Source organism: Brassica napus, chromosome C2, assembly GCF_020379485.1.
Source record: "Brassica napus cultivar Da-Ae chromosome C2, Da-Ae, whole genome shotgun sequence".
NCBI lineage: Eukaryota > Viridiplantae > Streptophyta > Magnoliopsida > Brassicales > Brassicaceae > Brassica > Brassica napus.
In genome coordinates this window covers 54,349,509-54,364,524 of record NC_063445.1, presented here as the reverse complement: position 1 = coordinate 54,364,524, position 15,016 = coordinate 54,349,509, and the positions used below count along the sequence as shown (strand labels likewise).

The 15,016-nt window shown below is 32.1% G+C and overlaps 1 protein-coding gene and 1 long non-coding RNA gene across 10 annotated transcripts; one reads left to right on the top strand and one right to left on the bottom strand.

The window, feature by feature from the left end:
• The first annotated feature begins 534 nt into the window (after positions 1 to 534).
• LOC125581877 lies at positions 535 to 2,246 on the top strand. The gene is made up of 2 exons (XR_007319640.1): positions 535 to 1,855; positions 1,944 to 2,246. It is a non-coding gene; the product is annotated as an uncharacterized LOC125581877 (long non-coding RNA).
• Positions 2,247 to 4,709: 2,463 nt separating this feature from the next.
• Positions 4,710 to 14,066, bottom strand: LOC106380009 (elongation factor 2). Of its 9 annotated transcripts, XR_002656222.2 has the most exons (12): positions 13,676 to 14,066; positions 13,163 to 13,229; positions 13,054 to 13,067; positions 12,864 to 12,980; positions 12,651 to 12,766; positions 12,372 to 12,570; positions 12,213 to 12,274; positions 12,005 to 12,096; positions 10,663 to 11,864; positions 10,271 to 10,358; positions 9,451 to 10,150; positions 4,710 to 4,836 (listed from the first exon to the last, which is right to left on the bottom strand). XR_002656222.2 is itself a non-coding variant. In XM_048748036.1 (2 exons), exons 1-2 carry the CDS (start codon positions 10,296 to 10,298, stop codon positions 9,936 to 9,938), a joined length of 243 nt encoding a protein of 80 aa, XP_048603993.1. In that variant the 5' UTR covers positions 10,299 to 10,358; the 3' UTR covers positions 9,768 to 9,935. The 9 variants fall into 9 exon arrangements, 1 of the variants encoding a protein (XP_048603993.1); XR_007319638.1 differs by having other exon boundaries at positions 12,864 to 13,067; XR_007319637.1 differs by lacking the exon at positions 13,054 to 13,067 and having other exon boundaries at positions 13,676 to 14,065.
• Positions 14,067 to 15,016: the final 950 nt, after the last annotated feature.

The following is a 15,016-nucleotide window of genomic DNA, read 5'->3' as shown; positions in this document are numbered from 1 at the left end:
AACGTGTATCCGAACGCTCACCCCTATGATATCTGTTCATTTGTAACTTTGTATCTTGTTTGAACGAAAAAAAAAGTTAAACCATTGATCACAAAAAATTTAATGTGAGACTTTTATTTTTTTTAGTAATTCATACTCGTTTTTAAAAATTCAAAATATAACATATAGGAAAAAGAGATTATATGTTTAAAGTGATTGTTTAATTTCTTTTAATAGTATAAAATTAAACAAAAAAGAGAGAGGTTAGATTTTTTTTTATCAAATATATATTATTCATAGTCATTAATTGTCATATATATATTAATCATATTAAGTAATTCCGTATCTTTTATTTAAGGAAAAAAATATTTTTTTGTACTTTATTAATTAATTTGATAGTTAGTTTAATAAAAAGCATAGTATATGTTTATATGGACCAACTTATTTTTCTAACAATTCTAATAATCATTCTGTGATGACACGTAGCTACGAAAACATGTTGTAATGCTCCAGGATTAATATATATGCAATACAAAAAAAAATCTACATTGATAGCATATTGTTATAGCACATTTTACTGAACTGCTATCGTAGATGATTTAAATATTTCTGTATTATATAATAGCGTTAGATAAACGCTATGGTAGAGCGAAACCTAAAATGGCATTTAATTAATGTTATTTTGTAAATTAAGTGAGCGGGAATATAAAGTCATTGATCCCGCCAATACTTAGCGGAAAATTAGATTTAAGCGCCAAAGATTTTATTTAAGCGGATTGAGTAATGCTGTCAAAGATATATAATAGCATTTTATAACGCTAAGAAAAGCTATTTGAACCCCTAAACCCTGAACATGGTTTTAAACCCTAAACACAATTTTAAACCCTAAACTCTAAAAACAACCTTTAAAACTCTATTTTTTTTTCATATTATAACTTCAAATCTTAAAATTAAACTCACAAGTTAATATTTTTAATCTTAAACTATAATTGTTTGAACACCTATCTTTAATCTTTAATCAACTCTAGCTATATATTAAATCCTAACTTCAAACATAAACTAAACATTCAATACTCAAAATATAAACTTCAAATCTAAATTATTAAAAATATAACTACAAATGTTATATCTAGTCTTCAAATCTATTATTTTCCAATTTTAATCCAAGATACTAAACTTTAACCCTAAACCTCATATTCCAACATCCAAACCTTAAATTGCAAAACTAAAATTTACTCTTAATCATATTTTTTTATAAACCATAAAATCTAAATTTAAAGCTTTTCAACATTTGAATCAAACATACAAATTTATAAGCAAATTATAAATCAGATTTCTGTGTAAACATACAAATTTTAAAAATGATAACCAAAATCATAATCTTGATATAAATCTAATATTTTCAAATTTAAACATCAATTCTTAAAAATATATTAGTTTATTATGTTCAAAAAATAAAAGTTTGGACTTAAATTATAAATTTCAAAATATAAATTTTGAAATAAGATGTGACTAAGAAAAATTATTTACAAAACAAATTATCAAATACTGAAGAAAAAGAAAAAAGAAAAAAAATTCCTAACCAATCAAATTCAGATACATAGATCACACTTCTGAACCGTTGGATTAACTTAGATCTAAAGGTAAAGGTCGATATTTATTATTTTTAATTTTTAATTTTATTTCTCCTCTCTCTCTCTCTCTCCCTTCTCCGCGACGACAGATCTGATTCTCCTTCATCATTCTCTTCTTCTTCACTCTCTTATCTATCATCTCTCCCATCTCTCTCCACGCCTCTCTCATCCTCCCATCTCTCTCCCACCACGTCTCCTCCTTGTCTCACCACCACCGCTGTCACCCTCCCACCACCACCACGGTCGACCTATCTCTCTCTTCGCATCTGTGTATCTCCTCTCTATTTCTCTATTATGCATCTGATTTTGTTTTGTTTTTTCTAAAGATAGGTGGAGGCAAGGTTCATGGTAGTTGGAGGAGGTAAGGTCCATTGTGGTTTGAAGACGCAAGTCTCGTGGCGGCTGGAGGAGGCAAGGCTCATGGCTGTTGGAAGAGGGGCAAGGCTATGGAGTCTCTTTTTTGTTAGGTTTAGAATTTTTTGTTAGGTTTAGATTTGGTTTAGTGTAAACCAGGATAGAGAAATTGTACTGGTTTGAGTTTATTTTTAATTTTTTGTTTAGTTTTGTAAAATATAATTAATTTGTAAGTCAATTTTAATTTATAAATAAAATTTATTTTATTTCAATATAAAACAATTTTTGGTTTCATTTTCAGTTATTTTATTTTTAATTATAATTGTTTTTTGGTTTATTGTAGAAAGATATATTATAACACGAAATATGAATCGTTATTTAAGTTAATAATAACATTCAAATATTGCTATCGTATCTCTATTTATCGTAGCGTTACAAAAATGCTATCGCATAAGGGGTAACTACGATGGCCGCCGATTACATAACATTTATGAATTCGCTATGAAACTCCTACTATAACATATATCATGTGCTGAAAATGTACATATTTTTTGTAGTGAGGGGATTTCAAATTTTTTATACATATTATATTTTGAATTTTAAAAACTAACTAGATCTCGATCCGCGCAACTGCACGGATTTTTGTTTTCATTTATTTTTATCTAAATATTATGTTTTCAATTCTAAATTGGTACATATTATTATATATGTGTCTATCAATTTTAAAACATAATAAGTTTACGGTATATTTTTTTATTGAATAAATTGTTTTAAACTTTCACATGTATTTGTATCTTCTTCTATATATATTTTCGGATTATTATCTCATTATTAAAATCGTAACTATATATATAAATATTAGTAAAATATTGTTTTATTGTCATATTCAAAAATATTGTAACATTTCACAAATTTATAAAGTTTTAAAAAACTAAATTTTTCGCTTCATAGATTTATAATATCGAGTAAATAATTAAACATTTAGTTTTTGTTTAATTTTTAAAATAAACTATATAGTTTAAAATTTGTTTTCATTGGTTTAAGGTAGTAAAGATTAATCATTGTTAGATAATCTGATTTTTGTTATTTTCAAAAAAATCTTTATAATTTTAAAAGTTAACATCGACAAATATTTAAATATTTAACATATGGATGTATAGTATTACAATATTAAATTATATATATTTAATTTATATTATCTATAAATCTAATGGATCATCTATTCTTTAAATCTAATTATTGATAGTCCAATAAAAAATTTTGATAGATCCAAAATTTAAATGATAAGATTAGAGATTAAATGTAACATGAATTTCTAAGAATATGTCCATTAGGTCTTTTTTAAAAAAAATCACACATAAATCAAAGTTGTGAGTTCTGTTTTAATATATAAGATTTAAATTAACCAATTTTTAATCAACTTATGTGATCAGTGGTTTAGTTTTTATATATAAGAAGATACAAATGTTCATAAAATTATATAAGTAGGATGTTTTATTTAATAAATATTAGATTATATATATATATATATATATATCATTTAAATTACATTATATATTATATAAATGCTTAAATATTTAAATTTCAAAATTTTCATTGAACAAATACTAAGAATTTAATATTTTAGTTTCAAAATTTTCATTGAATTTGTAAAAATGATTATAACTTATTAAAAAAATATTAAAAGTTCCATATTGAAAATTTGGTTATCAATGTTTCAATTTTTTTTGTTATAAAAGTAAAAATTATCATAAAACCATGTGAATAGGAAATTTTATTTAATAAATAGTCATATTAAAAAATATACTATACATTCATGTTCATATCATTTAAATTTAATTATAAAAGTATAAAATATAAAAATAATTATTTGAATTTATTTACCATAAAATTATTTTAAATAAAAATAATTATTTTGATCTATATGTCCGCACTAATTTAGTTACATATGTAATAGTCACTTATCTCTAACGAATTTAATATAAGTAAGAAAACACAAATAAATACTACAGTATTACATAAAATTTTATGTATATCCAACATTTATCCCGCACAAAGCGCGGATTTTAATCTAGTTACTAAATAATATTAGAAGCATACATAGACAATTAGTCAGGCTATCAAGTAGCAACCACCGCACCATCTGAAACTAAAAGAAACAAAACATGATTTGCGTTGTTTTGTCTCTTCATACTTTCTAGACTTTTTTTATCTAACAGATTCTTCAAAAGAAAAATGCTATGTACCTTGGGTTCCTTCCTCTTTCTCTTCATCGATTGTTTTTCAAACGATATCCTTAAGACCCGTGGTAAGGTTCTTGTAAAACTAAAATAGAGATATTGATAAATAAAAAAAGTAAAATTAAAACAGAGACCCAAAAAAAAAAAGATTTACTCAAAGCCTATATATCCACAAGATTAGAACCTTGCATGTATTACCTTGTCGAATTCCAAGGCGTCACCCCTTGATTTCTTCATTTCAACCATATATAGCGATGGAGTAACTTGAAAAACCTGAACAGTATATATATATGTCCATTAACTTAAGAGATTAGGGGATCATCCAACAACCGTAACAATCATCAACACACAAAAAGGGTGACTAACCTCAGTCGTGACTGGTAATTGACCCTTGCGGCCTGATTTTTCTCCTAGAAGCTTCATCTTGGATGAAATCAAGAAAAATGGTGTAATCAAAAGAATTAGATACAATTTTTTCACAGGACGTGAGTGAATATGATGCAACAGAAAACTTTGTAGTTATTTTTCTTGACATCAAATCCCATAGGTCCTGCTGCAGCCTCTATTTTTGTGACTATCTCATTAGCCGGACATTTTGAAGTAAACTGAGTTTTCCGTTTAACAAGCCCCTGAAATTTAAACATGTTTATCTGTAAGAACGTCTACTTCCCACTAACAAAAAATATTACAAAATACAGGATTCTCAGAGCATGATTAACCATAAATCCCATATGGGTTGCTCAATGAGTATTTAATTAATTAATTGAACTTTGATTGGACCTAAGCACTTTAGTTAAGATTTCATTAAGATGTGTCCTTCCATGGAAGGATCTTAATTAGGGGTGTTTAAATTTTATTTTTAAGATAAAATTAAAATAAAACATAATAAAATATTACATTTTAAACATAAAATATTAATAAAAAACGAGGATTAATAAAATAAACGAGCCGACTAATTTGAAAGAAACATTCCGAACTCAGTTGTTGTCTTCATCACGTCCAAATTTAGTCCATAAATGTTCAACCAAATCATGTTTGAGTTGTTGATGCATTTGTCTATCACGAATTCTAGTTCGAACACCCATTATATTGGCAATATTTGTAGGCATATCTGTAGAAAAATCGAGATCGACATGTGAACTTCCGGAGAATTCTCCTTGTTGAAACTCTGAAACATCATATTGAGTATATCCATCTCGTTCGTCTTCTACTATCATATTATGGAGTATGATACATGCTCTCATAATCTTTCCAATTTTGACTTTATCCCAAAAAAATGACGGATTTTTGACAATGGCAAAGCGAGCTTGCAAGACTCCAAAAGCACGTTCGACATCTTTTCGGACAGCTTCTTGATGTTGAGCAAATAAAGCCGCTTTTGGCCCTTGTGGTAATGGAATAGATTGGATAAAAGTTACCCATTTCGGGTAAATACCGTCTGTAAGATAGTAAGCCAAATGATATTCTCTTCCATTGACGGAAAAAGTGACTGGCGGAGCTTTACCTTCTATTATGTCATCAAAAACAGGTGAGCGATCAAGAACATTGATATCATTTAAGGTACCTGAAGGTCCAAAAAACGCATGTCATATCCATAGATCATACGAAGCAACCGTCTCCAAAACGATTGTTGGTTTTCCCGAACCACGTGAATATTGACCTTTCCAAGCGGTGGGACAATTCTTCCACTCCCAATGCATACAATCGATGCTTCCTATCATCCCGGGAAATCCACGTTGTTCACCAATATAAAGTAGACGTTGAAGATCTGCCGGTGTTGGTCTTCTTAGGTACTCCTCGCCGAATAAATTAATTATTCATTCCACAAAATGTTCCAAACAAGACCGATTAGTAGTTTCACCGAGTCGGAGATATTCGTCAACTGTATCAGCCGCACTACCATATGCCAAGAGACAGAATGGCTGTGGTACACTTTTGAAGGGGAGAGAGACTAGCCCTTCCGAGAGCATCTTTCTTTTATCGAAGACTTCATTTGAGAGTCGATGAACGATACGCATGAACAATGGCCTGTTCATTCTAAATCGTCGTCGGAAAAGATTAGCAGGGTAAGTTGGAGTTTCACTGAAATAATCGTTCCATAAACGGACATTGTCTTCTTCACGATTTCTTTCAATATGAATTCGTTTTTTTTTTCTTTTCCTTTCTTCTCCTTGATCACCCAAAACATTGGTGAAATTCTCGAAAGATTGATCAAAATGTTGATCATGGTATTGATCAAAATTATCATCATCTACTCCCTCAAAAGTGTTATGGGAAGAAGATACCATTTTCGTTGGAAAAAAAAATTGATTACTTCTGAATAAAAAGAGAGATGGTGAATAAAGGAGAGATGGGTGTTGTAGTGTTTGCGTGAGGTTGGTGTTGTAGTGTGTGCGATGAGATTGGGAATTGAGAATGAATAAAGGAGATGGTGAATATATGAGAGATGATGAGATTGTTTCCACAAAGGAGAAATGTGATGCGATTGTGTTGTAGAGTTTGCGATGATGAGATTGTTTCCACAAACTAGAAGAGAGAAGAGATGGTATCGTAGAAATGTGATTGTGTGATACAACATTTATATACAACATTGAAGACCTCGTGACACAATAATACACAAGCCACACTTTTTGACCCAAAAAAAAGACACAAGACTCTCTAATCCGTGACACAAGCGGACAGAAGACAGTCTTCCACGCTCCATGACAGCTCGTCCGTGACATAAGCAGACAGAAAACAAAAGCACATATCAGCCAAGACCTGACAGAAAGAAGATACAAAAGTGAGTGTTATGATCAAATAAAACACAAGCACATATCAGCCATAATAATCATTGAAACGACAGAGAGTTCTTATAGCATCCGTAGCAAACATACATATTCAGTTCAAGAATCAGTTCAAGAAAACAGAGTTTTTAAATCCAACAAGACAACAACAACTTAGACTTGATCTTAAACTAATTAGACTTAGAAAACATTAACTTAAATGCATAAACTTAAATGCATCAGAGATTTAGACATCAATTCAGTTATGAGCTTCAACTTCAGCGCTGCCTCATCCTCAGCTAACGGTTCTGTTTTTGCCAATAAGTTATCCAGCAGCTTCATCTTCAAAAGCCTGTCCCTCATAGCCATATCCTCCTTCTTGATGTTCCACATCCTCTGATACTCAGTCTCTGCATTATTCTTAGCAAGCCCCTTTTGCTTAGCAAGCCCCTTTGATATCTTCACACCCGGGGGACGAGTGGCTACTTCATCAGCTTCATCATTCATGGTTTCAAACGCATGAGAGGTTGAGGAATGCTCACCATCATCAAGCTTCCTCCTCTTTCCGCTTCCACCGGCTTTGCAAGTATAAAGTTCGCACCATTTCTGATCGTTTCGAAGCTCCTTCCAAGCGTGCTCAAGGTTGAATTTTTTTTTGTGGTTGTTGAAGAATATCTCATGAGCTAGTTTGAGAATATCATTCTCATTTTGACCGCTACTTCTCTCTCCACTCGCAGCTTCGTAAGCCCCACAAAACTTGTTGACTAGATCATTGATCTTCTGCCAACGGTTCTTGCAGTGGGTCGCCTCTCTGACTTCACAGCCTTGCACCTTAGGGCTTGCGGCGAAGTATGTTGCGACACTTTTCCAGAAAGCCCCGGATTTTTGCTCATTCGAGACCACAGGGTCTTTGCTTGTATTAAGCCACGAGCTGATGAGCAGAACGTCATCTCCTGGTGTCCATTTCCTCCTTTCTCGACGCCCTGCAGGAGTGCTGTCGCCAAAATTGGAATCTTCACTCGGTTGGGAGCCAAAAAGAGGGACTTGTGATGAAGATAGGTCAAGACTATCTTTAGACAAACCAAAGACAATGTTTTGTTGATTGGTAAGCAATTCAACAAACTTTGGCGTTTGCCTATATGGAAGAGAATCCATATCCGAGGTTGATTAAAAGAAGAGAGGAAGACAATAACTCTGTTTTTAGATAGATGGAAGAGGAGAAGAAGAGAAGAAAAAACAATTTATAGAAGAGAGGAAGAAAAGCTTTGCCTCTAATAACACACCCAATCAAAACGAGGTGACATATATCTAACACACATTCATAAAACTTCAACTCCATTTTTATCTAACCATTTATTAGCAACCATTCACTAACGCTAACCATACCATTTATTACAAATGAATCAATTCAGAACAGAAACACAATCATCCCTATGAGAACCATTTCTAACACAATCATTTATTACAAACTAATCTAACACACATTCATAGCGATAACAATTCGAAATGAACCTCAAAGTGAACCATTACTCAACAACGACCTACCAATCTATTCACAGAACCTTTATCACACTTTCAATCAATTGAAAAGATCAAAGGAATATGATTTACCTGTGCTGCGATTGTAGTTCTCTTGTTTGAGGAAGTTTCATGTGTCTTCAACGATCACCATCTCGCAAAGTAAGAAAAAAATTCAAACAATCAGAGATCACATATAAATTCATCACGAAGTTTAAACAAATACAAGAGATTGAATCAACAGACCGATAACAACACAAAAAAAATCAAAATAAATTAGAACAATCACAATCTAAGACAAATCTAAGACATGTGAAGTATTCATAACTAAAAATTAAAAACAAATCGTTGCTTTACCTTTCGATTCGACCCAGCTCAAACCGTCGCCGAGAGAGAGAGAGATATGGAATTGGAGTCGACGATCTTGATAGAGAGGCAGAGGCTTCGAGTAGAGGAACCGAGCGACACGTCCAGTGATTCATCGTCGACGAGAGATCAACAACGAGATCCGGAGTCTTCGACGAGATTTCACGACCTTGAGGCGGAGCCACCGAGAGAGACGCCGATGGTGGCATCATCGAAGAGAAATCAAGAAGGAGAGGCGGAATCGCCGATTGAATCATCCGACAGGAGAGAAAGAGATGAGAGAGATAGAGCGATTGACCTTCTTCCTTTCGTGAGAGCGATAGAGAGGAGAGAAAGAACACGAAAGAGAGAAAGAGATGGAGTCGAGACGTTATGACGCGTGTCTCTAAGCGTCGGCGCTTCTGGCGCTCAATTAAGCGTCGCCTCTTCTCTTTACACTTAATTTTTTTTTTAAATCAAAATTATGCTAAGCACCAGCATTAAACACTCCCTATAATCATGGTCTCAAAAACAGAACTCGTAACTAAACTTTTGGCCAAAAAGCTACTACTCATTAATTATCCCCAACAAAAAAAAAAAAAGAAAAAGCGGAACCATTTGCTTTTCAAAAAGTGAACCGAGATTGAGACCTTTGGATGTTGAGATGAGCTCAAAAGCATTCATAGTTACTGGTGTTCTAAGTCCTATATTACCCAACAAAAACAAATCTAGGCAATCATCCAAGACAAAGTTCATAAATTAAACGAAAAAAGAAACACAAGCCTTACCCCTGATTCATCAAAAAATGCATCAACATCATCAAAGCTGACATTTGCATTTTCATATTTGTGTGTTTTAACTCCGGTGTATTAGTCGGGATTTTTTAACTCATGATTTGACATTGTTTTTTTTTTTTTTTTACGCTTTTCGGATAAGAGGAGGCTTTTATATGTCTTATAAGAGATGGTTATTAGATTTTGTTAGTTAAAAACTAGAAGCTAAGAACAGCAGTTAACAAACTCAGGTTAATCATGGTCTTATGCCCTTTATTAAACCACTCGTTTTCAATGACTTCAGCAAATGTAATCCTCTGTCCATTATTAGGTGTCCAGGTACTCGTTCCCATCTCTGGCGCCAGTGAAGCTCTTCAAGGAAGCATTGGTCATCTCGTAGTAGAGAGAAATACCCGTGGACTTGATGGTGATGCCACGTTCAGCCTCGTCAGCACGAGTATCAGTCATACGGACATCACCAGCAACTTCTTGCGCAATGATACCAGCAGCAGCAACCAAGGAGTCTGTCAGGGTGGATTTACCTGTCAATCAATCACAAAAAGCATAAGAGAAAAGAGAACCTGAGTAAAAATAATTTGAAGTCTGAAAGAAAAAAAGAAAAAAAGAAAAAAAGAAAAAATGAAAAAAAAGACAGTAAGTACCATGGTCGACATGGGCAATAACGGACATCTTACGGATGTTTTATTCGTAATCCATAATCCTACGAAGCTCATCGGCCGTAAACTTCACCTACAAGTTAATTTAAAGGAAAAAAAACATTTTAATACCAAAATAATCTTCTGAAACTTGTGCTAACAGACAAGTATAGTAAGTAGCAAGGCAATTTGATCCTATCTGAGTTTCATCATCTAACGTTTCTACGATCAGATCTAAAGAAACGAGACAGATCGATTACCAAAAAATAAAAATAAATAACAACAAAGACCATAAAAGGAAACAGTACTACTGATCATATAAACATCTAACAGCTAAAACTATGCAGATTCAATACAACAATTAAACTCATCGTCGTAACAAAGAAACGGACTCTGACCTTGGAGGGGAAGGAGAGAGAGAGAGAGAGAGAGAGAGAGAGAGAGATTTGGTTTCCGCTGCTTTTTCGCGACCCTTTCTGGCCCAATAAAAGTTTTGGCCCAATAGTTCGTTTAAGATTTGGTTTTGAATATTTTTTTTTATTTTAGTTTTGTATGGAACTTTGTAGTATTTGTAATTAAAATGAGTAGTATTAAAAGTTTATACTATTACTTAAACTAAGAGTTTATCTTAGATTTTAATAGACCACTAGGATCGGTACACCCTACGTGCAGGATATAATTTATTTGTGATATATGTTATTATTTTTTTTGTATGATTTGGTAGTTTGTATTTATTGCATTTGCAATAAATGTTATAATAATTTTGTTTTCAAAAAAATTTTAAGTAAGAAAGAACTATATGTGATAAGATATATTTTGATTGTTTACAATAGTTTTCTGTATTAAAAAGTTATGGCATTGATATGTTGTATAGGCTTCAAATGGTCTTTATGATATTTAACAAAAATTTCATTCTATATTCGGTGCGTTATTTGTGGTTTGTAATATTTTGGGTTCGGAAAAATTGGATTGTAGATAATTTTTTGTGTATGCTACGAGAGTAATTTTTTTTATGTTGAAATCATAATCTTTTTACATGTTATTGCAGTGGAAGCGATGATTATTTGAGTTAATCAAAATTAAAAAAAAATGTAACTGAATAGCGGTGAATGTTTTTAAATTATAAAAATGAAATTTTAATCTATTTGTAAAATATATGTGTCACATCCGATTGCAGTGGTGTAGGGATGACATGTAATCGTAACTGTGACATTCAAATAAGTTACAAAGTAAACTTATAATCTTGTTAATTTAGCCTCGTGAAATAATATCATTTTTTTGCTAAAATTGGGTGTAGTGATATGAGTAAAAGGCTTTTGATATTAATATTTTAATATTTTTTTCAGTGTAACCATTAAACAACCATTGACCCGTTTAAAGCTTTTGATATTAATATATTTTTTAAAGATATTCTCATCCGGTCATATATTGATCATAACGAATGAGTATGGCAATTCAATTCTCAAGAGTACATGGATAGAAGAAAAAATGGCAATTCTCAAAAATATATATCAAATAAAAAATCACAAAAACAGGTGATATTTCACCTCTTTTCCTTGATCAAAAGTATTGGCTTCTTCTGCTGAAAGCCCGCAAACAGCTGGAGTTGTATGTCAAACCGTAGATAAAAACACAAATGAGTCAAGCACAGTGTGAAGAAAATAAAAGCATGGAGATAACATTCACAACCCTTAACTATAAGCTATCTAGATGATCATGTGTTGTAAAATTATTCCTCACCTCGTCAACTTCTCTCCTCAGCCTCCCCACCAATTGAGAATATATGTGTTGCAATCTTGCAAGCTTCCTCACAGTTTTTTGTCACATATTGACTGAAAGGAAAAATATGATAATTGAACATGTGTTAATACACTTGTTAAAGTGTCAAAATTCAAACTAACTGCAGACAAAAGGTTTGAAAGATGAAGAGCAATAAGATTGAACTTACGGTTTAACTTGTCTCATATATTCTCTTGTACAATAGAGAACTCAAGATCATCTTTAGGGCTGCTGCAATTAACTAAACCAAGTCAGTATGCATATCCAGAAATTTCAATTATAAAAATGGATTATGTGATTGTTTAAAACAGTAGAATAAAAAACTCACCTGGTTAGTAAGTCACATTCTATCTCAATATCCCGCGCAGTTGAAGCAGTTTGAGGCCTAAGAGATGAACTGTTTTGCTTAATCATCTACAAAGCCTTCTCTACAGCAGGGTAATACGTTCCTTTTGTCGAACATGATTCTTGCTAAGAACAAATACTCCTAGAGACCCCCTTCATAACCTCATCACAACAGAAGACACCTGAAACAACAAATTTCGCATTAGTGTAAAGACCATTCAATAACTTTAAGGCAGAAAAGCAGAATTTGTTCTAGGTTTACCTGAAGCATAGTCTCCTAAAGTGCTTCAATAGCATTCTCCAGCGTCCAAGAAAGTTCATTGTCCCAAGCAAGAGTTGCATCCAACATCGAGCTTCCACCAAACTCAGTAATATAACCTGCGTTTGCATCAGGCAATTTACACGAAGCATACATATTAGTCAAAAAAAAAAATCTCATCCTCCAGAAAATTAGTTCAAAGATTCAAACTTGTACATGAGGCACAACAAAGTAAAATGCACCAGTGGGTTCCCATTCCACAGATATTTTGTCGTGGGGATCATACCGCATGCCACCATAAGCACAAATAGAGGTGATGTAGAAGACATAAATCTTCAAAAAAAATTAACCACTCAACAAACAGATCACTGAGAAGCAATTCAAATCATAAAGCTAATTACTTTACCTTCAGATGGATCTCTAGCAAAAAAATTGAATTTAATTTGGTAAGAAATAAATTCATTAGTTTCATTCAGGAGAGATCTAACAGTAGGTGGCAGAAGAAGGGGTCTTACTGTGGTAGAAGAAGGGGTATATCAAATGCATCCATGCCATTCTTTGAGTACAATCATCATCTGCAACCTATCATCATCATCATCATCATCATCATTGCCACCTCTAGTTGTATAACCAAGAAATAACAATCTAAGTAATACAATTTCTGTTTTTTTTTTCATAGAAACATTTTCTACTTCTAAGAAACTTTTTGACACAGAAATAAGAATTTTAAAGCGAAAACAGTGGCAAACTTCAATTAGAATCAGAGAAAGTTAGATAGAAGATTTGATCATCACAGAACACTAAAAATCATGTAGCTCTCAAACCCACATAGATTCTAGTGAAGTAGATTAAAGATCCTAAGTTTATATGTAACGAAGAAGTAACGACCCAGAACAATGAATTAAGTTCATTTCAACCACATCAATTAAAAATGCAAAGTCGAAGTAAGGTGTGCTCAAAAGTTACGATCTTGATTATCTGATACAAAAATCAAACAAAAGGCACCGGTTCCATTGCTCTTTTGGTACCTTTTCTCGTGGTTGTTTTTGCAAATTGGTAGATGCCCAAAAGCTTCCTCACGAACAACATCAACAACGCTGTTCTTGCAATTTCCTCTGCCTTCCCTATTCCTCGTCAAAATTTGACGGTTTCTCAGATAAGGTGGCCGGAGTAGAAATCGAGCGGACCTAATTGTCTTGTAAAATTAAGATTTTTAATGAAGAACTTTTAATGACTATATAGAATTGTGAAGAATGATGGTCAAGGAACGACGCCTGCCTTTTAATAGCTTGAGATCCACCGCTTTGTGAAAAGGGAAAATAAATTGAATGAAGATTTTTAGGAAGAAGATGAAACAACGCTCTCTTAGACGGTGGAGATGAAGAATTGTTTTATTCGGTGTTGGTCACATAAAACCCGTATACAAACTCAGGCCCAAATCCATGACACCCTCGATTAATTGAAACACAACATTTTGATACACGGGACACGTGTTGATTTTCCAGAGTGCGACTTTGTGACATGAACATGGACGCTTAAGTGGCAGCACCAGGAGAGAGCAAACAGTTCTTTATAGTAATAGATTTAAAATGACATGTTTATTCAACGGTTGAACTCGTACAATGGTATGTTGAATAATATGAGAAGATGACATGGATTAAACTTGGTTGAATACTTTCAACGGGTTGAATAAGTAAAGTGTGCGGTAAAAAAAATAAACATGTCACCTTCTGATTGAAACTACAAGTTAATTCTTGATTAAATTAAAAGTTTAATTATATGCTGTTTTTCTATTGGTTGTTAAAGTATTTAGATTTTTTAACCCTAATTATTTGACATATATTATTTAATTGTACATTAACTTTTTATATATGATTTTTATACCAAAATTCATCATTTTTAATACTTTATAAATAGAGATTTGTTTCATTAAATTTGGACATATAAAAAGTTACTTTTATAAAATAGTTTAAAATAATCTTTTTACTTTTACTATTTGAAAAATAATTAGTTAAGAATATAAATAATTTTTTAAAATTATATTACTTTTTTATTTTTTTAGTTTAGTTTCAGTCAAAATTATTATTAATATGTACTTTAAAATTATTAAAAGTAAAATATAAAATAAAATGGTGGGGTGAAGTGTTGGTATTTTTATTAAACATACCATTGTAAAGGTTAAAATTAGAAAGGGTGTTGAATAAATATGTGGAAGTAAAATAAGATGATGTGGATTGTATAATAAAGAAAAGTAAGGTGTAGAATAAATTGACTATTGTAGATAGCCATAAGTAAAAGGTTTGGAGGAATATTCTAAATAAAATTTGACATAATATTTATGGTGTATCAGCTGATTGCTGGACTTAGGG